Source organism: Lacerta agilis, chromosome 2 (assembly GCF_009819535.1).
Source record: "Lacerta agilis isolate rLacAgi1 chromosome 2, rLacAgi1.pri, whole genome shotgun sequence".
Taxonomy (NCBI): domain Eukaryota; kingdom Metazoa; phylum Chordata; class Lepidosauria; order Squamata; family Lacertidae; genus Lacerta; species Lacerta agilis.
Window position 1 is genome coordinate 66,599,410 of NC_046313.1, and position 26,772 is coordinate 66,626,181.

General features: G+C 47.5%; 2 protein-coding genes and 1 non-coding gene across 3 annotated transcripts in view; 1 reads left to right on the forward strand and 2 right to left on the reverse strand.

The window, feature by feature from the left end:
• UBA7 (ubiquitin like modifier activating enzyme 7) overlaps nt 1–26,772 on the reverse strand; it is a 52,383-nt gene that overhangs the window by 21,225 nt on the left and 4,386 nt on the right. Inside the window, exons 4-16 of the mRNA XM_033140537.1 lie at nt 24,353–24,487; nt 22,224–22,330; nt 20,890–20,980; nt 20,179–20,323; nt 19,707–19,804; nt 18,803–18,949; nt 18,449–18,610; nt 9,389–9,499; nt 8,054–8,134; nt 4,414–4,569; nt 4,008–4,173; nt 1,355–1,551; nt 72–136 (exon numbers count right to left, since the gene is read on the reverse strand). Of these exons, the coding sequence (XP_032996428.1) occupies nt 72–136; nt 1,355–1,551; nt 4,008–4,173; nt 4,414–4,569; nt 8,054–8,134; nt 9,389–9,499; nt 18,449–18,610; nt 18,803–18,949; nt 19,707–19,804; nt 20,179–20,323; nt 20,890–20,980; nt 22,224–22,330; nt 24,353–24,487 (1,661 nt within the window). The remainder of the gene's footprint in view (nt 1–71; nt 137–1,354; nt 1,552–4,007; nt 4,174–4,413; nt 4,570–8,053; nt 8,135–9,388; nt 9,500–18,448; nt 18,611–18,802; nt 18,950–19,706; nt 19,805–20,178; nt 20,324–20,889; nt 20,981–22,223; nt 22,331–24,352; nt 24,488–26,772) is intronic.
• LOC117041589 (U6 snRNA-associated Sm-like protein LSm6) lies at nt 15,337–15,844 on the reverse strand. Its single transcript, XM_033140536.1, has one exon. The coding sequence runs from the start codon at nt 15,809–15,811 to the stop codon at nt 15,569–15,571; it is 243 nt and encodes an 80-aa protein (XP_032996427.1). The 5' UTR covers nt 15,812–15,844; the 3' UTR covers nt 15,337–15,568.
• TRNAA-UGC lies at nt 26,585–26,656 on the forward strand. Its single transcript has one exon. It is a non-coding gene; the product is annotated as a tRNA-Ala (tRNA).

Here is a 26,772-nt window from a genome sequence, read left to right on the forward strand (position 1 = left end):
CCCACTCTAAGCTTTCGCTCCTGCCATTTATCTACCATATCACCTCAGTCAAGATCGCTTCCCATACTCACTTCAGGAATGTGTTGACGTTTTCTGCTTTTGTCTTGAAAAGACCCTCAAACTGATCTCGGGCCCACTGCAAGAGAATAAGATGGGGGCAGGGGAGTTTTTGTCAGCAGTTACTTGGGGTCCCTTAGAACAGGGGTTAGGGACATTTTTTCAGGCAAAAGGCAGGGCTTACTCTCAGGCAAATGGGCACTGGACTGCAGCCTCAGAGCAGTTGTTCCTTGGTTCCAAGGCTGTATACACACTCTCCTTCGGCATGAAAGCGAGATGAGCGCCACAACCCCATAGTCACCTTTGACTGGACTTAACTGTCCAGGGGGTCATTTCCCTTTTTTACCTTACACACTTAACATTAAAGCACATTGTAAGTGCATTCTTTCCCTCAAAGAATTCAGGGCACTGTAGTTAACGCCTCACAGTTACAATTCTCAGCAACCCTTAAAAAACCACAGCAGCCATAATTCTCTGAGGGGCAGAAATATGGTTCAAATGTGCTTTAAAGATATAGGTTGGAATTCAATACCACACTGTGATGAACATCCTGTCAGTGCAGGTACTGCAGTTCTCTTCCCATTCTGGAGGTTCTCCTGACCCCCCACCCCAGAGCCAATCATGGTGGGCACCATGAGGAGGAGAGGAAAGGAAGGCCCTGTGGTGCAAGTGGAAGCCCTTGAGCAGGGCCTGTGCTGAAGGGCTCATTAGCTGACTCCTACCCATAGTGTGTACACAGTCCTAGTTGGGGGTGCAGTCTGGGAACTCTGGTGCCATTCCCTAAAACTGAACTCCTGCCCCTGTTGCTCCTCAGGATCCTGATGCTACATAGCAGGCCCAACCAGACAGCCTCCCCATCAGCATCTCCTGCCCCATGGAGTGAAGGAAGCAGGGGCATGCAAAGGCACCAGGGCAGTGTGAGATAAAAAAAGAGATAGGTCTGTCTGGCCCTGCCACAGAAAAAGGAGAAGCAGCTAAAGCTCTGCAAAGGGCGAAGGATTTTGGCCTGGCTTCTGGGCGAAACAGCTGGACCCCATATCCTGCCGTCAACGCTGTTGACAGCCCTGGCCCTCGTGCAGCTGCCTGGAAAGAGTAAATGAAGCCAAGGGGCCAGGCAAGGAGTGAAGAGGAGCTTGGCAGCTGAGAGTTTTCCCTCTTTAGGCATGGACCAACTGGAGAGAAAGGCAGGAGAGGGGTCTCTTTGGCAGCAGCAGGCACTGCAGAGTGGACCTGCAGCTGAAAGGATAAGTAACAGTATTTGAGGAGGCCAGAAAAAAACCAGCCTCCCCCCCCCCACCTGTAGCGTGTGGTGGATGGTGCTGGGGAAGTGGCGCAGGGTGCAGAGAGGGTACTGCGTCTCTTCCTCCTCCTGAGCTTGGCCAAAGGACTCTGTCAGAAAGGGCACAAAGGCCTGGACGTGCCCCCGGGTGCCTTCTGTTCCGGAATCAAGCAGAGGCTTGAGGTACTGCACACACCTTTGGCACAAGTATTTTCCTGCAGGAGGAAAGGGGAGGAAAGAGAGGAGGTAGACGGGACACTAGATCCTTTGAGGTGCCCTACCTTCTTCATCACACACACACAAGCAAACACCAGCAATTTCCTTTCAGAATTCTCTGACATCCCTACTCAGGGAGAAATGGCAGCTGATACACACACAAAAAAAATGGTGGAAAAGAGCTGGACAAATTTCTGCAAAGTGGACTTCTTTTTCTGATTGGGTGAAGAGAGGGAGGGAAGGAAAATAAAAAAGAAGTCTCAATATATTATTTTCTTCAAAAAAATGTATCCCAATACATTTTGGTCCAGCTCTACAAAGAGCCTCTGTCACTCAAATACACTTTTCTGTCTGTATGGTCTGCTGGGTCCTTCTTTGTAGATGCCAAGCCATTCCAGTCTCCTCAGCACATACAAAGCCTCCATTTTTTATAGATGTGCAAAGCAGGAGATAATGGCTCAGTGTGTGTTTGGTGTTCTGTGGCTTGAACCCTAACAGGGTATTATGACCGTTAATTAATGACGGTGACACTGGCAAGTTCTTTAGCACATAGCCTCCAACATTTCTCCGACGAAAATAGGGACACATCCTAAGGAAAAGTGGGACATTATGGGATCAAATCAGAAACCAGGATAGCTTCTGTTAACCCGAGACTGTCCTTGAAAGATAGGGACGCTTGGAGGGTTCGTTACCAGTGTTCGCATGCTATTAAAAGCACACACAGCTATTTCAATCATCCTTACAACGATCCTGTGTGGTAGGCCAGGATTACCACAGCACAGAGGAAGGTGCTGAAGCGGAGAGACTGTGGTTTGTCTAAGGCCAGCCAGGGATGTAGACAGCTGATTCGAGATCTGACCTGGGGAATTCCCTGCTCTACATAGCAAGAGAGCTGTCCTCTTTATCAGCACTGTGTGTGTTTTGTGGGCCTGCATTCGCAAGACACTTCAAAGACTCTGGACTTTGGATTTGGTCTGGGATGCCTCTGGCAGTTTCGGCAAGAAGTGAGAGCAGCCCTGTTTATAATGCAGACCTTCCAGCTCCTTGACTTAGCCAGCCCTGTCTCACATACCCATAGGGGAATGGCCACGGCTACTTCACATGCAGAAGGACCCAGGTTAAATCCCTGGACTCTCCCAAGTCTTGCTGGACAAGAGCTTCTTCCTGAAACCATGGAGAGTTGCTGCTACAGTAGAGAGACAATGCTGATCTGGGTGGGCCAACAGCCTGACTCTAGCTCCCTAGGTTCACCTCCCCTTTAATATCTATCAGCAGGATACACAATACAGTCAATCAGAAAGGCACATGGGATCTCTTCCCCCAGGATCAACTTCCTGTGTAAGAAGCACCAGGTGGCTGGCCCACAGCAGCAGCAGCAGCAGCAGCAGCAGCAGCAGGTCCATCTAGTCTGGATCCTGTTAGAGGGCATCCCCCAATGCTCACGAGTGTCAATATCTCAACATCTGTTCCTTTTTTAAAAAGAAAAAAAAGACTTGTTTTCTGTCTGCCAATTCATAGAATAAAGCTTGAAAAATGTGTGCAGCAGGTTATGTTAATGATTCATTAGCTGATGTGTCCATGAGCAAAGTGACCAGGAGACAAAAAGTTGAGAGTCTTCTGTGTCCACCTATAGAACTCCCTGTCCTTGCCTTTATCATGATGACCTCCAGCTTATGTATGCCTGCCCTGCGCACATACTGCCTTTGCCTGCAGCATCCCACCATTCCTTCTGTGCTACACTCCAGGCCAGCCTGCAAAAACTGTCAACATCCTGTGAAAAACAACAGTACTAGAATTTGTATACATTATTTCCCCGTTCCCCCACCCACATGGAAATCACGGTGTGGAACAGAGGCTATCGCTACAATCCTATACCCACTTACTAGGCAATTCAAGGGGCTTACCTCTGAGTAAGCACACAAATGATTGCACTGTGAATCAAGGTTTCTGATTTAAATGTCATCTGAGCTCACTGCATGACCTTAAGCAAGACTGCCTCAGCCTCAGCCTTCCATTTCCAGTATGGGGATAATAATAAATTACTAACACATATTATTATTATTACAGTGGTGCCCCGCTAGATGAATGCTTCGCATTCATTAGCGGAAGGCTGCCCCGCAAGACGAAAAAGTCTATGGGGCTGCCTCGCAAGACGGAAAAAAAACTTTTTTTAGGCGCGAAAACCTCCGCGCTGCATTGCCGCTTCACTAGACGAAAAATTCGCTCTACGAAGACACTCAACTGGCCTACTTTGCAGGGCTGTTGTAAGCAAACATAATGTCTGTGTGGTGCTTTCAATACTTGAAAGTGGTTAGGGAAATGCTAAGTAGGTGATTAATTGTATAAAATAAGCACTTTCAAAGAAGCCTGCGTAACGTAATTCATTCTGAGCATGGAATGCTTATTACAGGGAGCTGGTGGCTACAACACAGGCATTCTGTATGAAAACACTCACTGGCTTGCAGACTGTCCAGGGCACTGGCAACACCATCCAAGCCAAGAAAGAAGTCATCCCCATAGAAGTGCTCTGTGTCTGGTCCAACCTGGTTCTGCTGTGCTGATACATTGATGTGGCGGTTCATGAGTTTTATGGCAGCTGCTGCCACTTCTGACTTCTGCTTCTACAGGAACAAAGGGAATATTACTAGGGAGATCCAGGGTAGAAAGAAGTTGGTTATTGCCCGGGTTCACTGGCCAGGGCACTTGTTAGGGAGTCAAGCCAGAACCCACCCTCTCCCCTGTAACATTACAAATAGGTTTGTGAATATTCTCGTGTCCGTTAAGATTTATTCCTTGGGCAAACTGTCCCCAGCACCGCCTCACCCAAACCAATTTTCCACCATATTCGCTGCAAGACTTACAGACACATCCCCTGGTCGAAAGAGGAACTGCCTGTTGAGGTTGGAATATTCAATGGTATCCATGTCCGTCACAGTGATGCTCCCACCCTCGCTAGCAGCCAAGCCAATCATGGCAAAATTCTTCAGGAGCTCACAGCCAATGGCACCAGCTCCCACCTGAGGAAATTGTAATAATATTGGTTGAAGGCCCGTGGCATTCTGAGCCAGGATGATCTCAGTGACTCAAGTGACTGGGGCAAGGGGACACAAGGAGATACCTCTCCAAGTTGCACGTGGCTGGTTCAGGTATGATGTTTTGCTCCACATGGGTGCTGTTGGGCTGGTTGCCATTGTGAGGGATCCTATTCCCTCCCCGGTAGATACTTCCCCAACCGTGACTCTCCCTAAGTTTCACTGACAACTAGGATGAATCCTTCAGTGTTTATATGGGAGTTGTCTCCGGGGTACCTCAGTGCTTTACGTTTGAAAACCTCTTGCCACCTATGGGATCTCCCTACCAGGGTTCCCACCTACTGCAGTTTGCCTTCACTTTAGGCAACTACGTGGCACACTTGGCTTCACTGTCCAGCCCTCTGTATGACAGGAGAATAAGCAAACGGTTTCCTCTTCCACAGGAAAGCTTTGTTCTCTCCTCTTAGTCAAACCTCTTAAGGTACTGATACACTGCCACAGTCAGCGAACATTTAAGCACATTTAACTTTATTAGGTAACTTGAAAACATGGATGTCTCGGGTTATTACTTGTACAAATCTTCTTCTCATGTAATTCAGCTTAGTTATAATATTTCCTGCATCCCTTTAGCAATGGTAATGACCTTTCCTCCCATTCCCCAAAGCCTAACCTCGCAGTTTCTCTTTCTAAACCTCCACACCCAACTGCCAAACCCCCAACTGCCTTTCAAGGTTGTTCCCCCTCCTTTTAGAATGCCAACTAGCTCCGCCTCCCAGGGAACACCTACCTAACATGGGAGTGATAGGTTAACCCATGATGAACCAGGCATTATTCCGCCACAGCCATGCAGGAAGAACACATAGGAATCAGGGCACTCCCTGATGACCCATTTATTTACCTGTTTATTGAGCATTCATACTGGTTTGTTGGCCAGGGGGATTGGTTGACATTGGCAATTTAACCAACATTCACTCTGATTTGTTTATAGGGAGGTTAGGTGTCAAGCATTATTCCCAGGGCATTTCCCCCATTGGTTTCCAAATTCAGATCTTTTTGGGAAGTGGGTTTGTTATGCAAGCCCTCCCAATCAACTCTCATTGCATCAACCTGAATTTGCTGGTATGTGATTCAATCCCACCCCAAATTAGTCTGGAAGCCCCCTAAGTTATGCACAACATCAAAATACACACATTTTTTTATTTTTTTTAAGGGAAAGGCTAGACATAAAATTCCAATAGCCTTTCCCCCAAGGAATTCCTTGTTGGTTTTCAGTTCTGACAAAAAGTTTTCCATATGACTGTGTATTCGTCACATCGAAGGAAACCTTATGTTCAACGAGGCCTGAAGACAGATGGAACATTTGCACTTCTCACAGAGAATGCATTATAATTACAGAGGCTGGAATAGGCATTTGCAACAGCACCAGAGAACTGTTGTTTACTAATGCAGTTCCAAAGCATGGGTGCTCACTTTATAAGAAATGACAAACTGAACAATCTCCCTCGGGGTCCTTTCCAATTCTACAGGTCTATGATTCTACAATTCTAAGTGAACCTCTGGCCACAATTTCTACAACAGATGTTCATTAGCCAAAACATGTCAAGGCAAGGGAAAATATTTGACTTCGAAATACATTTTGACTCCATCTGGCATTCTGTACCAAGTCTTAATTTTGCTACAAAACAAGAACTAGAAAGAAAAGCCACAATCTCATTAGATCCATGTGCCAATTCTTCCAGTGTTTGTAACACAGAGGGAACAATACAAGGCCTTCAAACAAGAAAAAGGAGTAAAACAAGGATGTAACATCAACCCAACCCTCTTTTATCTTATAAATCAACTATCTACCAGCTCTTTTTGAAACTGTTGTGAAGTGCAGGATTACCAGAACATGACTCAGCGGCACACTGCCCGATATTTACCGGTGACCTCACTATGCTCTCACCTTTATAAAAGTTAACTGCATGCTACAATGGTTCTATTTATCTATCTCTATCTATCTATCTATCTATCTCACAAAATTTATACCCAACTTGATTGTAAAAAACCTCAAAGCAGTTTACAAAGAAGATATACATGGGATGCACAGATGAGTTTGGCAGGGCAGGGGAACCAAATCCTACCTTTTGCGAGAGGTAGCAATAAATCAATCAGAATACAGAAATGCATTCTACAAGTGTAAATCATACATGGCCTAAAAGCAGACATGAAACTTTAGGGATGGTTTTCCAAGAATTTTGGGTAAGAAAGAATACTGAGAATTTTTATTTAGTCAAAGTTTATGCACTAATTACATATAATGAAGGGTGTTTTTTATCTGCACCATAATTTCTGGATTCTGCACCCAGAAGACTCCCAATTCTATGGTGAAAGCGTAATAAGCAAATCAAGAATGGTTATGCAAAGTGGAGTATTTTATATATACAGAGAGAATGTGCATTCTTTATTTTTATTCTGATGTTTGAGTTGAGCTACAAAGAGACATGTGGGCTGGAGAAGTTCCACCTCCTAAAAGCACAGGAGCCTTCTTCAGATCCTGCCTGCCTCTTTTCAAATATTCCCTTCAAGCCACAGAAGTTTGAACCCACGTCTGCCATCTTTCTTTCCTTTCCTGGGTCAAGATTATCAGGGATACATGGCAGAGTTGCCCACTTTTTCTAGGCATTCAGGTCTACAGAAAGTGACCCCTCGGAATACAGCTCTTAGTGACCGTTGCTATAATTGTTTGCACTGTAATCCAATGGTATAATAAGCAACTACCAACAACTGGGAGTCCACCTTTAACAATCGACTCTGCTAACTGGGACGAAATCCCTGCATTGGCTGTTGTGCTAGCAAATGTTATGTTTACAAAGAAACTTCAGTAACAGCTGCAGAACAGATCTAGGTCAGCTACTCTGAAGAACAAAAATGGTTCTTCTATCTAGTGTCATCGCTCAAACTAAAGGAGTCAACGCTCCCTCTACTGGAAAACACTGGAAAAATAAGCACTACAGTTAAGTGAAAAAGTCAACCCACTCTCATCAGTGGCTGGATTAAGGTGAGTGGCTTTCAGGTGAGACCAGTGGCCCTCATGTGGGCAAGTATTTGGCAGTATCCACACAATGTTGTTGACATCAAATGCCAGCCTATATTTCCCCACCACCTCCTGCAGCCATTTAATTCAGATTCAGCCATTTAATTCAATATTCAACTACTCGTTTTCAATATTAAACCCTAGTCAAAAACATGTAATCTTAAATGTCAGGGTCATTTGGAAGAACTACAGATGTTTAAAACTTTATTATGTTTATACCTCACCTTTCCTCCAATTTTATCAAGGCAGCACATGTCTTTCCCTCACCAATTTAATCCTTGCAACATCCCTGGGATGTAGGTTAGGCTGAGAGACCTTGTGGCAGAGAGTTACATACATTCATGATGCCTTGTGTGGGAAGAACCTGGCTTCACCTGGCCTGCCCCTACTCACCACAAAGTATTTCTGCTTCCCAAGCCACTCCTGGAAGGTATTCCCAAAGACAGCAATCTGCCCATCATAGTGGCCGCCGCGCTGTCAAAAGGGAGAGATGACACACATTGGAGACCCAACAGGCGACAGATGGAGAGCAATACAATCTCTGTAGGGTGACCCTATACCAGGGGTCAGCAGGGGGCCGGTCCACTGTCCCTCAGACCTTGTGGGGGGCCAGACTATATTTTGAAAAAAATATGAACGAATTCCTATGCCCCACAAATAACCCAGAGATGCATTTTAAATAAAAGGACACATTCTACTCATGTAAAGACACGCTGATTCCCAGACCGTCCATGGGCCGGATTTAGAAGGCGATTGGGCCGCATCCGGCCCCCGGGCCTTAGTTTGGGGACCCCTGCCCTACACCCATTCTAACAGATTTAGAATTTGGGCGCTGTGTGGGTGTTGAGTCAAGTAGAAGAGGGCGGCCTATATGTCAGGAATGTAGAGCCTGCAGCTTTCCATCAGCCCTAGCCAGCTCCAGTATCGAGAGATCAGCATGAGGAATGGCATGTAGATGCACTGCCAGAAGGTTTCTCCACATTTGAGCATTACTGAGCTATTAATCTACTTTCTCCACACTTGAATTGGATCAGAGTACCCCACACCCCCACATATTTATATGAATTTGGATATGAGGAGAAACTTCTGCCTTTTCCAGTCGTTCCCTTTTCTATTTATTGCTGCCTTCTAATTTGTTGATTCAATTGTGCCAATTAGGCAACAACAAGGCATACACACAGGTAGCTGCACACACACCTCCCCTGCCCAAGAAATGTGCAAAAGCACCCTGTCAGGCAAATGTAAATTCTCAGTACTGTACACACTTCTGCCGTTTTCTGCTTCTGTGTAAATCTGAGGGCTCAAAAGGGCGGGAAATACCACTGTTCAGAAGCACACTGGAAATAGCACGGCCAGAAAAGAAATGAAAGCATGGAGTTAGTGGGTTTTGAAAGAGGAGCAGCAAAGAAAACTGATCCATGCATCCACAAACAGCAAAGTGAACAATCTGCAATTGGAGAGGTCTGGAGTAAAATTTCCCCCAGTTTCATCAGATTATCTCCAAATTTAAAAAAAAACTGGAATTTGTAGGGGAAAGCATTGAGATTGGTGCTGTTTGAGGGTAACATCATGTGGGCTACACAAATTAATTGGGAACAGAAACAGCTATAAACACACAGTAAACTCCTTTGTGGAAAACTCTGGAATGCCTTGGAAGAGGCAGAAAAAGAGCTGTGATCCTATCCTATCTCTACCGGAAAAGTACAAACTGCAGAATTTGTCACATACTGGAGCACAGTCTTCCTCAGTCAGCTGCATGGTATGTTCCTCTTCAGGCAGACATTCATAAGCATCGAAGTACAGCCACTGGTCCAAAGGAGTGAACTTCCCTGAGGCAGCCTGCAGCCAGAGAAAAAAAGGAGGAAACTGCTCAGCCTTCCCTATAACTGCACGTTTGGGTTTGAGAAGAGGGAGCAGCCACTCTTAATGAACACAGAAAACTCATGGAACATACTGTTCAAATTTGTCTGCTTTCCTCCCCAGGGGCTCCTGTGCTTTAACAGCTGCATGTCAGGCCAAATTCAACAGGTAATGCTTCTCATGATCTCATCTATGTGTCAGGAAAAGCTGCACATTTCAGTTTTATTTGTTTTACACCACTGTTTAAGACACAAGCACTGCTGGGCACCCACTCATGCTGGGAGCTGACAGAATGACCTATCTCTGCAGCAAAGACAACAAATTCGCCTGCAGCCGAAAAGCACGTATGGAAACTACAACGGAAATTCTAACAACAGGTATTGCTCCAATTTATATCCGAGGCGTTGCCTCCCTCATTATATTTTGGATCCATTCAGTACAAAACATACATGCGCAGCAGCACATAGTTGAAACTATGGAACTCGCTCCCACAAGATGCAGTTGTGGCCACCAGCTTAGATGACTGTAAAGGAGTAGATAAATTCATGGAGGGAAAGGCTATCAGTGGCTACTAGCCACAACTGCTATGTGTCAGGGGCAGTATGTTGCTGTGAATGGCAGGCATTACATCTCGTAGGGAATACTGTGACCAGGTGACCCTTTGTGCCTGCTCAGCCTGCTGCTCTCTGCCGATGGCCAACTCCAAGGCCTCTCCTGCTCTCCCTTTCTTACAGTTCTCTGTATCTTGAAACCAGACATAGGCTGGACAGTTTTTCAAACAGAGGACACCTTCAGACAGAGGCCTGTTCCCTGCAAAGTAAGTCACATGGCCACCCTTCCTGGCAATCCATATATCCTTCAGCTTGCCTTGTCATTTAACACCTCGAGAGAATCAGATATTCCACTGTGGAAAACAGCAAGTTAAGATCTTGCCCAACTTGTGCTTCAAGATCTTCAGCAGTCAGTCACAGATTTGGCCCAGACCCCAAGATACTTGGCAACCAATAAACTTTGCTTTTCTGTAAGTGTGGTAAGAACGTTCAAAGCACTCAAATGAAAGCATTTCTCTCCCAATGCAAGTTGCAGGTGCACAATCCAGAATGGGACCACAGTGTGAGGAGCGGGAAATTAAAACCCACTCCCTTCCACCCACTCCCACCACATGCCAGTGTCCTGATCCTGATTAGGTGCTCTGCAGTGGTAATTTGTGAAAGAAAAGGGAAACTCAAGGGAAAACTATGTGATAAACATCACACTGAGTTTGGCTTCGCTCGCTAATGTCTACAGAAACCATGTAAGGCACACATGGGGGGCCTGTGTGGCCCTCCAGATGTTGGGCTCCACAGTCCCCAACCAGCATGGTCAATGGTCAGGAACGATGGGAGCTGGGGTTTAGCAACATCTGGACTTTTACAGGTCCCAAATCCCTGCTCCAAAGTACTACCATCTCCTCACAGCTGCAGATGGAGCCTGCAATCTCGTGGTTTGCCTAAAGCCACCAGTGAGCTGAGACAGCAGGTGTAATATTCGACCCAGGGATTTCCCAGCTGTCAACGCGCCCTTTAATCACATTTAATTGGATCTGCTCCTGAGAAAGCAGAAGGGAAGGGAAGAAGGTGCCAAGATGAGGAAGCTCGGTGCCACAGATATGGAAATGAGCTGGTAATGAAGTAGTTATTGAAGTTGTGGCTGCCAAAAATCATTCACCGTAAACCCAAACCCTGTGCACATCTACTCAGGAGTAAGCCCTATCATGGTCAATGGGACTGACTCCCTGGTGATTGTATAAGGATTGCAGCCTAAATCTCGAGGTATTTTATATACTTCTATCATGCCCCTACTTATTCCTAAACTAAAGAGCCCCAAGCATCATGGTCATTCTTCATAGTCCAATTATCATTTTGATTGCCTTTTTTTCTACACCTCTGCCAGCTTTCCAATATAATTTTCAAGATGAGGTGGCAAGAAACTATACATGGTATTCCAAGTGATGACATAAGGATATGGGCAGTTTTCTTCTCAAACTCTTTCTCTCTCCTAACTGTACCCAAGATGGAATTCACTTTCTTCACAGCAGCTGCTGCACACTAGGTGGACATCTTCATCAATTTCACCAAGACCCCAAGATCTCTTTCCAGGTCAGTCACTGACAGCTGACTGAACAGAGATAAGGGAACTAGCTGATAGAAACCTAACCTTCAAAAATCCTCAACAAATAAATAACAGCAGCAGCAAGTGAACAAAAATAAGGTTTATGAATTATAATCCACTGCATATCCTTTCTCTGATTTATCTCCTAAACCAAAGTTATAGCAAAAACTACCTATGCATGAGAGATGAAAGACAAGTAGGTAAGTAGGTAATGGTGTAGGTGGGTTCCCACAAGACAAGACACAGTGATAACAACAAAAACCTTTATTGAACAAACAGAACTGGACAACAGGGGCAAAGCAACTGCTTATATACATTTCTAAAGGCCTGGGCCACTCCCACTCCCAACGTGATTGGCTGTCCAAACTTCCAAGCTGTCCCTCCTTCACCCAGCCCTGCTTGGCTCTGGGGGAATCAAAGAGTTGGAAGGGACCACGAGGGTCCTCTAGTCCAAACCCCTCCAATGCAGGGATCTTTTTGGCCAACATGGGGCTCAAACCCACTACCCTCAGATGAACAGTCCCATGCCCTACCAACTGAGCTAGCTCCACCCTTGGTGAAGGAGCCCCACCAACAAGTGAAGCTCCAAAGTGCCTGCCCAAATGGTGGGCAGAAGCTACAACCAGTAGTATTCTAACTGGCAAGAGCCAACAGACACCCATGAAAGAGGAGGTTTCATTTTTTTTTTTAATAAGAATTTATTGGCATTTTTTCCTTATAACAACATACACCCATATCCACACCTACATTTATACACATACAAAACAAATACAATTAAAAACCAAATACAAACATTGCCAGGATTCTTCTTCTTATTTAAGCATCTCGTAAAAAAAAAAATTTCTATTTCTGAATCTTGACGGTTGACTTCCCCTACCTTTTCACCTTCGGTTTTATACCCCTAATCTGCTTTTTAACCTCTTCTTCTAAAAATTAAACACAATTATATATATAGAATTAGACAATCATCTTAATCGTCTTAGTCTATAAACTTAATCATCTTATACTAGATTTACTAGCAATACATCATCATAAATCTTCACAAATCGTTCTTATCAAATCTACACTATCTCCTCTATTCTTTAATCTGCTGCTAATAACATAAAAACTTCAAATATCTCCTTTCTTATTAAGAAAAACTACATATAGCTAACAGTCTTCACCCTCCGATTTCAGAATGCCATAACAGACCGTTTTAGATTTTACTTAATACTTCACCCCACTCCCCCTCTATCCATTATCCTTCTCCTAGTGACGCCAGAACCAAACTTCCAGTTGCCTTCTTTTTCCAAATGTCCACAGATCCAGGCACAGTTCAGAACACTCCTTGCAACGAGCCTCAGGGTATCCATCTCATCTTCTTTCAGCTGCTCCGTTTCTTTATACCATTCTTCTTCTTCTTGTAAATATCTTAATTCTTTGTCCCTTGCCCCCGAGCTCACACCTCGGGGTCTGGATATAACAAATCTTATCGTCGTCCTGGGGCTGCCACCCCCCAAGAACGAATCTTTTTCCCGGAGTCGCCCTGTCATTTCTCTCCATCCTTCCAGCAACCCTCTCAGCTCCTTGCCAAGGTTTTCTTCCAAAGTGTCAAAGTTTTTGAGAGCCTCCTCTGTGGGAAGTAGATTTCTTTTCAAATCCCCACACAAGACTTTCACTTTCCGATAAAGCAGTTCCAGCCTCAAAGCATTGAGCCTTTGTTCTTCCGTTAGTCCAGAGTTCAAAACAAGTTCGAAGACAAAGCCCAACATGATGGTAGAGGGGGTGGGAGTGAGTGTCAAATTACAGTTTCTGTCTCTATGTTCTTCCTTTTGTAAGAGTTGTTTTTCACCTCAGTTTAAACTTTCCGTCGCCATTTTTCCTAAGCCGGAGCGCAAAGACCGCAGCTTTAAACGGAGATATTTTCCGCGAATTTACTCCCCAAAAGAAAATTTTAACAGTCTCATGTATCAAAGTTCAAGTACTTTGTAACCAGTTCTGTAGCAGCAGTCACTCAAATTGGCTAACTTCTTACACTCGAAGGGAGGGAGGCAGGCTGCCTTTCTCCTTCCCCCGGATCGTCCAAAAAAACATAATATCTAGTCCAATCAAGTACTCACGACCACCGGGTTTCTTTAAATCCATGCATCAAAGGTAGAACTTAGACGCTCATCACAGGATTTGTCGCCGCATTTACATCCCGGTTGGGGCATGTCCCCTATAGCCCGGCTCCGTCGTCCCTTCACCCCCACTCCCCCTTTACAGGGGGAGCGAGGGAAGGGTTCGGAGCCACAACGGGCACAGCCGGGGAGCCCAGGGTGCGGGACGCTCTTCCCGTACCCCACCGGAGCCCCGCTTTGCGGTAGCGGGGCTCCAAACCCCCGGGATGGACTGGGCGCTTCGCAGCCGAAGCAGCCCACGACCACCCGCAATGGCGTCGCCGCCGGAAGTCGAAAGAGGAGGTTTCAGGGGTGGCTGGGCAGGCACAGGATCTATCTGCTGGATCTAGTCAGCCTTGCTGTCATCACATGATGGCAACAGGTCCAATTCAGGCCTTTTTGCTACCCCAGTCTGGGAGCCAATGCCTGGAAGGACCATGTTTTCCCTCCACCTTCAGTCTGCTCTGGCCAGTGCAAGCAGCAGAGTTGAAGATGCAGCGATGGTTATGAATCTCTATCAAACCCTACAGCTGCCAGTCAGGGATCTGGACTGCAGCCTAATATCAATGTCCTTTTGTTTTAATTATTAAACAATAAATGCTTGTAAGAAAAGGTTTAAAGCAAGTGGAGGATACTATTGAAACGACATCCCCCACCCATAGTTGAAAATGCTGGAAAGCAGTTAGCAATACAAGCAGCTATTTCCTGAAGCAGGTGCATAAGCACTGAATCCTCGCACTTTGCACACTTTCAGTATAATACACGAAGAGGAACTTGCATGATTCAGAAGCCCTGTGTAGCTCTTCAGGAATTATACTATAGGTTTAGATAACAGAAACCCAAACGGGAGTGGCATCACTATGTGGTATCTTTGGACAGCTGTCGGGACCCCACTACTGATGCCCCCCTTTAATCTCCCCCCCCAACTTTGCACCCTATGCAGATTGGATCTAGCCAACCTTACCGTTTCCCCTAATTCCCCATAATTTCCTCTGAACTGGCGTTGCTCTGGAGCATTGTGAGGAATCAAAAAGTAGGCCAGGCACAGATGCCCACTGCTGGCTTAGAGCACTGCCACTGCAGTCCGATGAGCCCCCCCCCATAGCCCGCTGAGAGAGGAGTGGGCCCACCAGGAGACACTTTGCAGAGAATCCCCTGAAACATGGAATCAGCCCTGAGCATAAGGCATTTGGACAGTCACCACCTGGCACTTCTAATAACCTATAAAGTTACAGGTGTGCCCCGCCTGATGATTCCCACTGAAACGAAAGAGTATTCTTTCCTTTGTATAAGATGATCCAAAGTAGTAGCTGTTGCAAAACTGCATGTCAGCTGCCTCATACCTGCACTCATTTAAAACTGCCTAGCTGAGTCTGAGTTGATAATCCTAAACTGGCAAATCCAGAAGAAAACCAGCTAGATTGGTTTACAAAAGAGGGCAGGCAGCAACCTGAACTCAACAGTGACACAGAAGCAAATGGGTCGCAGGGACAGGGCAAGTGCCTTTCTTTTTTCTTTTTTTTCATATTCTTTTCCAAGTTTATTTCATTCCAAATTATAACACAAGATGTATTCCAAACTCTGTCAGCAATATTCCATTTTGTTTTTACATATAAAAAACAACCATCCTTTCTTACAGGCCATGTAACTTTTACAGCAGAATGAAATAACCTTGTTCACTGAAGAATTGCCAATAACAAACAAAATAATGTTAAGAAACTAAAGTTGCAATACAAAAATGTTCCATCTTCAGGTATGCTCACATTCTCCTCTTCTGTGTACTTATATACAAAACATTGTTTCCTCTGATGAAAGCATCCCCATATTTATTCTTTAGTTGTCCATTTACATATTCCTCTGTCTGCTCCAGAGCTATATTCATGTACCCATCCAAGCAAGCCAGAACACCTCGATAATCAACTCCAGAATTCAACTTTACAACAACTGGTCTTCCAATAATTTGTTTCAAGAAATCACTTGGGGTTTGTTTCCGTAAACTCATTTTGACAGATCTGGGAGGCCGCGCTTCTTCGCGTTACTTTGGCAAGTGCCTTTCTGAACATGAAACTCAAGCAGCTGCCACTTCTGGGCTCGATCAGGAAATGATCAGGTGATTCACTCATAACTGACGGGAAGCCTGTCCTTTGGGTAGCTTCAGGAAGCTCCTTGCTTCTTACTTAAACGTAAATAATAATAATAATAATAATAATAATAATAATAATAATAATAATAATAATTTATTTATACCCCAGCCATCTGGCTGGGTTTCCCCAGCCACTCTGGGCGGCTTCCAACAGAATGTTAAAATACAATAATCTATTAAACATTAAAAGCTTCCTTAAACAGGGCTGCTTTCAGATGTCTCCTAAAAGTCTGGTAGTTGTTTTTCTCTTTGACATCTGGTGGGAGGGTGTTCCTCAGGGCGGGTGCCACTACCGAGAAGGCCCTTTGCCTGGTTCCCTGTAACTTGGCTTCTCGCAGCGAGGGAACCGCCAGAAGGCCCTCGGCACTGGACCTCAGTGTCCAGGCGGAACGATGGGGGTGGAGACGCTCCTTCAGGTATACTTGACCGAGGCATTTAGGGCTTTAAAGGTCAGCACCAACACTTTGAATTGTGCTTGGAAACGTACTGGGAGCCAATGTAGCTCTTTCAAGACTGGTGTTATGTGGTCTTGGCGGCCGCTCCCAGTCACCAGTCTAGCTGCCGCATTCTGGATTAGTTGTAGTTTCCGGGTCACCTTCAAGGGTAGCTCCACATAGAGCGCATTGCAGTAATCCAAGCGAGAGATAACTAGAGCATGCACCAATCTGGCGAGACAGTCTGTGGGCAGGTAGGGTCTCAGCCTGCATACCAGATGGAGCTGGTAGACAGTTGCCCTGGACACAGAATTAACCTGCGCCTCCATGGACAGCTGTGAGTCCAGAATGACTCCCAGGCTGCGCACCTGGTCCTTCAGGGGCACAGTTACCCCATTCAGGACCAGGGAGTCCTCTACACCTGCCCGCCTCCTGTCGCCCAAAAACAGTACTTCTGTCTTGTCAGGATTCAACCTCAATCTGTTAGCCGCCATCCATCCTCCAACCACCTCCAGACACTCACACAGGACCTTCACCGCCTTCACTGGTTCTGATTTGAAAGAGAGGTAGAGCTGGGTATCATCCGCATACTGATGAACACCCAGCCCAAAACCCCTGGTGATCTCTCCCAGCGGCTGCATGCAGATGTTGAAAAGCATGGGGGAGAGGACAGAACCCTGAGGCACCCCACAAGTGAGAGCCCAGGGGTCTGAACGCCCCACCACCACTTTCTGAACACGGCCCAGGAGGAAGGAGCGGAACCACTGTATAACAGTGCTCCCAGCTCCTAACCCCTCTAAACGGTCCAGAAGGATGTTATGGTCAATGGTGTCAAAAGCCGCTGAGAGATCCAGCAGAACTAGGAAACAGCTCTCACCTTTGTCCCTAGTCTGCCGGAGATCATCCACCAGTGTGACCAAGGCAGTTTCAGTCCCATGATGAGGCCTGAATCCCGACTGGAAGGGATCCAAATGGTCCACTTCTTCCAGGCGTGCCTGGAGTTGTTCATCAACCACTCACTCAATCACCTTGCCCAAGAATGGAAGATTTGAGACTGGGTGATAGTTGGCCATATTGGCCGCATCTAACGATGGTTTTTTAAGAAGTGGTTTAATGACCGCCTCTTTCAGCGGGGCTGGGAAGGCTACCTCACAGAGAGAAGCATTCACCACCCCGCGAAGCCAATCGCCCAGCCCTTCCCGGCTAGCTTTTATAAGCCAGGATGGGCAAGGATCAAGGAGACAGGTGGTGTGTGTGTGTGTGTGTGTGTGTGTGTGTGTGTGTGTTAAATGTATTAAATAAATAACAGAAAAATAACAATCATTAACATTTGTGCTGTGATGCATTCAAAGAATTTCACATGTGTGATCTAATGGAAATTCTTACAACAACCCTGCAGTATTATTACTGCAGAAGTTTGCATATATCGGAAAACAGAGGCTGGGTGGTAGTGACTTACCTAAGGCCACCAAATGAGTTCATGGCACAGGTGAGACTCAAAGTGTGTTCACAAAAACGCGTTAGACTGCAGTGAAGTTCTTGGGTTTTCCCCTCAGGAGGTGTTCACACCCTGGCTAGAGATGGATTAGGAATGACTAAAGGGCGCCAGCAAGTGTGAAGTTGGTGTCGAAGCAGATTAACAACCAGGCACTAGAAACACAGTGAGTGTACACTAAATGGAAGTGTGAACACAGCCTCAGACTGGGGCCTCCCTCATTCTCTTAGCTACTATGCTATTAGTAGTAGTGGTAGTAGTAGTAGTAGTAGTAGTAGTATTTACATTTATAACCCACCTTTCCTCCAAGGAGCTCAAGGTGGCATACAAATTTCTCCCCATTTTATTCCCACAACAACCCTGTGAGGAAGATTACGCTGAGAGGCAGTGGCTGGCCCAAGGTTCATGGCTGAGTAGGGATTCGAACCCTTGTTCTACACTCGAACCACTTTTTTCACACATTCCTCATGCTGGCAGCAGCTTCTTGAGACACAGATGCCTCATGAGAAGTGTCCTCCAAACAGCTCAAAAAGCTGCCTTCCTCCCTCACAGGAGTCTGCCACTCACCTTCAGCACCTCTTGGGCAGCCAGGCCTCCTATGAAGGCATTGATAGGGCTCAGGTCACCAGAACATCCGTAAGAAAATGTCCGCACCAGGTCCTCTTGCAGTTCCTCCTCCTTGCTCACAGAGACGGTCTGTGCCAGTTTCACCATCTTGTCTGCATCTGCCTGTTGAGGAGTAAAGATGGATGAGGCTGGGAAAAGAGACTATCTGAGGAAGCTTACAATGAGCTACTTGCAGGAAAAGTAACGATGTTATCTCTGCAGAAGGAGACAATATCCTGCTCAGGGTTGGAAACATGAGGGAGCCTGGGAGGCCGGTTGGGGTGGCTAAGAATGAAGGCAACTGGGGAGACTTGCCTGATTCCTGGGCCTAGGCAGCCGCTTCATCTCCCTCTGGAAGATATGCAGTGCCCAGAAGGCCGCATGGAGGGAGCGACAGCGAGGCAGTTTCCCCTTATCCGGGATCCTGATTTTAGGATTAGCCCTGGAGGTACGCAGGGATTCCTGGGAATACAGAGAGGTTAGTGGACAGGAGTAGAACTACCTGCACATCCTTCTCTTTAAGGTAGGAGGCTAGGCCTCCTCTCCAAGTCACCTCCCCGTCCTCTCCTCAGGCTATGCTCGTCATGTGCCCTGCTCTGCATCCTCCTTGAGTGTGGAGACCTTTGTGTGGCCTGGGTGTACCCTACTGTACAAAGAAAAAGCCACACAATCCATTTCCCTACCCACTTTTTGAGTCTCAACCCACCCACCACTGACATGGGGGCCTCAGAAAGTTGCCCAGGAGGTAATGTGACCATTGGGTTGCATTTCCCACCCACTCCTGCCTTAAGGCAACACACTTCAAGAAATGCCTCTCCTCACCATAGCTGAAAATAGGAGCTATACCAACCATGTCAGACCACTGGCCCATCTAGCTCAATACTGTTTGTACTGACTGGCAGTGGCTCTCCAGGGTTTCAAACAGGAGCCTTTCCCAGCTGTATCTGCAGGTGTTGTGGACTGGACCTGAGATCTTCGACATGCAGAGCACAGAGCTCCATCCTCTCCCTAGCTGCTTGGACTGGCATTATGCACCCAGGCTCTAGAACAGCAGTTTTGACGTCTCTTCCCTGGTAAAGTAGTCCTGCTTGAGTCCTCCAGCTAAAAGGCCCAGCCCTGGCAATAAGTTCACCCAAGGCTCTGCCCATCTTGGCCCCCTGTGAACTAGCTGGAAAAGAATAACCTCATTTTTTCATCACCGCCAGAGACGAGAACATACATAGGAGTGTTTTTGAGGTATCTTGACTTGGGTGATGATCCCACCGCACTTGTATGGAGAAAAAGAAGACGTATCTCCAACTTCCAAGCTGCAGGTTCCTAAACAGACACAGATCACAAACATTAGGTCTGTTCTCTTAGTTGTTCAATAGGACTGAAGTCAAATAAAATGATATAAACCCATTCTCTGCAAGGTAGACACCTGCATTTCTTCTGGAGGTCTCTTGTCCTATCAGGTGCTTTAATACTCACTAGTGAAGTCCCACAAGGTTCCTGATAGGAGTGACATGATGCTTCTTTCCCCACAACGCAGTGCCACCCCATCCTTCTGTCAAACTCCATTCTCATAGTCTTTGCCTGTCCATCTTCCTGATCCACATCTGTCCTCCTATTCTCCTATGGACACTTTCTGTGTGCAGGCAGGCACTGTACCCAGAGACATGAGAAGGAGGAGGAAACAGAGGGCCTGTTACCTTTCACACGGATGAGGCAGGGCTTGGAGGTATTGAGTTCTGTCATCCCCTCAACCCCGGAGAACATCACCCAGTCACCATCCTCAAAGTGGTGGCCTTGTCTCTCTTCATTGTCACATGCCACAGTCACGATGCCAGGGTTACCCTGGGGGGAAGAGTATAGTATTATTATTATTATTATTGGTACTACAACTGTTAAATACATCACAAAGCAAGTCGCTAGGCAGTTTACAAAGTAGAAAAAAAACCAGTTACATTAATATGTAAACTCATAATTAAAATTTGCAATAAATCAATCACATTAACACATTAAAATATAATTGTCCATAATTAAAATATGCAATAAAACAATCACAATAAAACAACACAGCAATGAAAACAGGAGAGTCTGGTTGAGAGATCAAAGGATTGCCTGCATCTGATTAGATGGTTACTACGTCTGTTTAGGGATGTTTTTAATGTTTGATGTTTTATCGTGTTTTCAATATTCTGTTTGGGAGCCGCCCAGAGTGGCTGGGGAAACCCAGCCAGATGGGTGGGGTATAAATAATAAATAATAATTGTTATTATTATTATCCAAGCTCGGAAACACATCTTGGGGGCTCCTTTGGAAGGAGGCATGTGCAATCCAGGGTGTGAAGGACGTGAGCTCAGAAAGAGTGACGCAAGCAGGGCAATAAAGTGCAGGAGGCAGACGTTTCCTGGCATTACCTGGGTGATGTGTTGAATGGTAGCAGAGGCAGGTTCAGCCTCTGAAGGATTGCGCACAATGAAGTGTTCTCCAAAATCACAGAAAAGTTGCCTGGAGCCAAAAGACAAAAGCTCAAGAGGTCACACACTTCTACTTCATTTTCTTCCCTATACTCAACCACTGCTCCACCCTGAGAAAGCCCCTTCACTTCCACCCAAGGGGCCTACCTGCTCAGAGAACCTTCATCCTGCATTACGGAAGGGTGAAGGCGTCAATTTCAATTTCTCTCCATTTTCCAGTTTTAAGTTCAGCTCTCCACATTTCCACCTCCGTTTGCAAATATTTTTTTTTGAAAGCCCACATGAAAACTAATTGGAGTATTAGTGCAAATTCTAATATACAGTTGAGAGTTTGGAGGGGGGTTAGTCTGCATGGTGCCCGAGTCCCTTCTAATGCCTGGGGTCCTAGATCCAGCAAAGAGTTAAAATCAAGTGGATGATTCCATTGTTAAACTAGCCAGGCAAAAGCCAGGGGAGAGTGAGCTGGACCAGAAACGGAGTGAGAGCCAGGCTTGATTTCTGTTGGAATGCAAGGCTATAGTTATGGGAGAAGCAAGACCATATTGGGGTGCTAATGCTGTGAGTCCCTCCATCATAGGCTCTGGATGTATATACCTGTATGTGTAAACAAACCATATCTCATAAAGACATCACTGTCTCTGCTGTCCCTCATTCCAAGGAAACTGAACCCTGGGTAAGCACGGGAACCCCTGGAATCACACAGCGCTTGGGGACTGGGGCAGTGTGCAACAATCCACATTTTTTTAACAAAACAATTTATTATAATATAGTGCCATTTTTGTTGTTTCAACCAACATATGCACACTTTACCACTTTACAGATGGTGATAATTTCGTGCACAGGTTCCATTCCAGGCCCCTTTGCCTGTCGGGGGGAGTACATATAAGTGTCCCCCTTCTTCTTCTGAGTCCAAAAGGACCCACATGTGGGTGATCACACATTAACTGGACGTGCCTAAAATGGTCACCACCAGTATATGCATTTTTGTACTCAGTGCTTGGCTGGAAAACTTCATGGCAAAATTCAAAGACGTGCAAATTTTGAAGAGAAGCTGTGCTTGGGTTTATATCTTGTTTCAGAAAAAAAACGAGCTCAATTAAGTTCACCCTTAAATGCAAATTGAATCAAATCTCTCCCCATCCCTACCCTGCAGTGCCCAACCAGCATGCTGGCAGCTTATATGAATTCTTAGTCCACCTCTTATTCCACCCAGAATCACTGCACCACTCCAACATCCCAGTGTCGGGACAAGGACAGAAGCCCCCAACACCTACCCAGCCAGGCCCTTGGTGTCAACTAGGACAAAGCAAATGTTCTTGGTGTGGCAGAAGTCACTGATTCGCAGCTGCTCCTCCAAGGGTGAGTTACTCAGAACCACCACCTGTAAAGTTTGGTGCAGGATAGTATAGAATAGTGATCTGCATAACGTAAGGGGCTAAGAAACAGCACGACAGAGAGCACTTTCCAAACAGATTCTCTGTTCCCCATCAGTGACAGCGGGTCATGTAGTGGTAAATCCTGGAGTGTGGGTCCTTCGCAACAACTTCCATAGTTATGCCTCTTCCGAGACTATACAATAAAAGTGATTTTTCATCGGTGCAGATATTATGGCTTCAATACTGAGCCAGCTTTCCCCCCCCACCCCATTTCTCCCGTCTGTTTTGCTTCAACAACCAACCTGATGAAGATCTCTGGTGGACTCGAAAGCTTGCTCAGTTTATGACATTTTGGTTGGTTATTTCTGAGCACAGCTTATGTAGATCAGTGTTTTTCAACCACTGTTCCGCGGCACACTAGTGTGCCGCGAGATGTTGCCTGGTGTTCCGTGGGAAAACATGGGCTGGCGGTTGCGGCACTGGCGGGAGGTGGCGACGCTGCTGCTAGCGGCAGGTGGGCTGGGCGCGTCTCCCCCTCGGCCCACGGCGGCGGCGGGCGCCTTTGACTATGAGCTGCTCCTCCTGCGGCGGAGCCCGCGGAGCGCCTTCCTGCCCAGTGCTCACGTCTTCGCGGGCGGCGTGGCGGACGCGGCCGACTTCTCGTCCGACTGGCTGCAGCTGCTGGCAGGCGGGCCGCGCTGCGGACTGGGCTCGGTGCGGGGCGAGTGCCTGAGGGCGCCGCTCTTCGCCGCCGAGCGCCCGGAGCTGGGCTCGCCGCTGCCGGGAGACGTGGCCTTCCGCCTCTGCGCCATCCGCGAGGCCTTCGAAGAAGCCGGAGTCCTCTTGGTACTGCCCGGCCCGGTGACTGATGCCGCCGCCGCCGCTACCACCGCGGGCCCGGCCCGCCTGCTGCCAGCCGAGCGCCTCCCGCCGTCCTCGGGACTGGCTGAGTGGCGGCTGCGGGTGCAGCGGCAGCCCGGCAGCTTCTTGCAGCTGTGCCGACACCTGAGCTGCGTGCCCAACATCTGGGCACTGCGCGAGTGGAGCAACTGGCTGACCCCCGTGGGCCGTGCAGGGCGAGGCGGCCGCCGCTACGACACCGCCTTCTACCTCTGCTGCCTACCTAGCATTGGGGCATCTGCTGCTACCAATGCTATTTTTCTAGAAAAAGAGGTGCTGGAGCCTGGAACTCATCACGGACGCCTTCCCTCGTTCTCTTATAATGGCGAAGGCTCCCACCTGAGAGGTGCCAGAACTGAGTTCCTGTGGCTGGGGGGAGAGTCCTGACTAGTACTATAGTTGTTATTTATTATTATTAGCCTGGTGGGGGCGGGGCAAGGTGCGCCATCTTCACATGCTCAATTCAGACATGAGAAGAATTATCATTTTTATTATTGCTACTACTACTATTATTGTTATATAATGGTGGTGTGCCTCGTGATTTTTTTCATGAAACAAGTGTGCCTTTGCCCAAAAAAGGTTGAAAAACACTGATGTAGATAATTGGCCCCATGAGATAACACCTTTGACCCTGCTGTGAAACAAGCAGTGGTGCTTCTGTCCCTGCTTGTTCCTGATCCACTGCGCCATTGAATGACAGGCAGTGCTACGCCACCCAACACACTGCAGCTATCCCAACAATTTGTGGCACTTGATGAGAACTAGGCCATAAATTACCACTATGAGAAACGGCTGGGGATGGGCCAATAGGCTTGTTGCTTTCATTGGGTTAAGAGAAAAAGCTCTCCCACTGATGTAGGTCAGAACCTGCAGAAGCACTGGAAACGGTGGTCACATCCACAGCGTTCCATGGCTCCTCCCTCCCCCTGAATCCTGGGAACTGTAGCTTCCCCTCAAGGAGCTCCAATGCCCAGCACCCTTCACCAACTACAGGAGTCTTTAGGGGAAGTCATGTGCTTTAGGTAAATGCACTTTAAATGGAAGGTGTGGATGTGTTCAGAGTTCGTTTTTTTTTTATCATCACTAGAGTCACTCCCATGACATGAGACACACAGCTCTGTCCTTACCTGGAAAGTAGACAAGAAACTCTCAGACAGCCCATCGGTATAGACATGCACAGGGACATGTGCGTTCAGTTCTGCAAGGCGGCACTGGGAGACCAGAGCTCGGTTTTGCCCCACGTCGTTCTCCGACAGATAGAACTGCAGAGACACAGCAATGCTAAGTGGGAGGATGGTGGGGGCAGGGGCGTCGCTAGGGGGGTGCGGTGGGGGCGGTACGCCCCCGGGCGACAGGGGCGACAAGCGGCGGGTGGGGGCGACAAGCGGCGGGTGGGGGCGACAAGCGGCGCCCCTCCCGCCACTCCCCAGGCAACGCCGGTCACCCCGGGAGCAGCAGCGCTGCACGGATGGGGTGCTCCCTCGGCCGTGCGCTGTTGCTCCCGGGGCGACCGGCGGCGCATGGGGGTGACAAGCGGCAGCCCCTCCCGCCATTCCCAAGCGCTGCCGCTCCCTCCGTCACCCCAGGAGCAACAGCGCACGGCCGAGGGAGCACCCCGTCCGTGCAGCGCTGCTGCTCCCGGGGTGACCGGCAGCGTGGGGAGTGGCAGGAGGGGCCGGCGCTTGTCAGCCCCACGCGCTGCCGCTGGCTCCGTCCCCCCGGGAGCAGCAGCGCACGGTGTGTGCGGTGCTGCTGCTCCTGGGGCAACGGAGCGAACGGCGGCACGTGGGGGGGACAAGAGGCAGCCCCTCCCACCATTCCCACGTGCTGCCGCTCCCTCCGTCACCCTGGGAGCGGCAGCGCACGGCCCGACGACGGAGTGCGCCTGCACGCGCAGGCGCACTCTGTCATCGGATCGCCGCTTCCACAGCCTCCTTTTGAGCCGGAGAGCTTAAAAGCGAGCTCTTCGGCTTAAAAGAGGGCTGCAGAAGCGGCGCCGGCACCCCCGGAACTGCCCTGGAGGCGGGGCGTCATGACGTCACAATGTGATATCACGACGCCCCGCCCCCGGGGCGTTTCCTTTGCCGCCCCGGGTACCGCGGAGCCTTACTCCGCCACTGGGTGGGGGAGGACCGGATTGTGGAGATGAGTGGATGACAAACCAGTGCTTTTTTCTGGGGAGACGCATACCCCTAAACATTTTGTGAATCTTTGTACTTTTGTCCACTTACTGTATTTATTTCCCCCGATTTGAACTATAAAATGGTGGTTTTCTTGAGTCAAAATGAGAGTATCCATACACACACACACTCATTTTTACTCAAGAAAACCACTCTATCATCTATCTATCTATCTATCTATCTATCACTGGGTTTTACCCTTTTACTACCTGCTCTCCCACCAAATTCAGGACCCAGCTACATAGGATATTAGCAATGTCATTAGCAATCATGTTGCATGTTTAAAAAATATTCAATCCTGAGCACAGGTGGGAGATTGTTTCGAAAATTGCGGCATGCAGGGAAGGCAGGTTTTAGTACCGTACACATATGGGGTGGGGGTGGGAGAAGAGTCACTCTTTAGTATCAATGGGAGCTTTCCCCCCTAATGGTAATTGACAGAAGCGGGGGGGGGGGGGGTTTCAGAGAGATTACGGCTGGAGAGAAGGCTTAAACCTCCCCTTGCCATATTCTGTGATCTATGAAAAAAATGCCCCTCCCCACACATTGTGTGTTGTTGTTGTTGTTTTAAAAAAAACACTACCACAAATCTCATTATCAGTGTCACACGCAGTTAGGCCCTCAGTACTACGTTGGCTTAGAGCAGACTCAGAATTTGGCTTACAGCTCCATTCACAGACTCCACCCATCATCAGATATATGCTTTAAAAAGGGAGTGTGCCTATTTCTACATCAGCATAGGGCGGGTTGCCATTCATTATGTGATTGCACCAGAAAACAGGGTGCAGAAAAGAGCATGGTGAGAAAATCAGCTTTTATTGACGATTTTTTTATTTTAAAAAACCAAGCATCTTGTCCTAATGGTTGCAAGCATGGGCTTAAAACTGTGAGAGCAATGCTTAGTGAAATCTCAGAAGTCCCGAGAGAAACATGTCAGGGATTCCAGTGGCCAAGGGGCAGGACTTCAGCACCTTGCATTGCCACTAGCTTTTCCCATATCTTCAATGAATTATGCAAAAAATGTGCCAATTTATTCAGATCATTAATTCCAGTATGTTCGGGCTCAATATTTCCATACTTTTAGCTTAGGATAGGTATGTTGTTAAACAAAGATTGCAAACATACTGCTCCAGTCTTTGAAGCCAAATATACTGAAGGAGATATTGAGAACATTGGGGAAGGGCTGTAGCTTAGTGGTAGGGCATCTGCCTTGCATGCAGAAGGTCCCAGGTTCAATCCCCGGCGTCTCCAGGTAGTACTGGGAAAGACCTCAGTACAAAAACCCTGGAGAACAGCTGCCAGTCAGTGTGGACAATAATAAGCTAGATGGGCCCAATGGGCTGAGTCAGTATAAGGCAGTTTCTCGT

Bases quoted from the DNA above. Each gene is read 5' to 3' on its own strand.
- LOC117041589 (XM_033140536.1), bottom strand. From the start codon at position 15,811: ATGAGTTTACGGAAACAAACCCCAAGTGATTTCTTGAAACAAATTATT.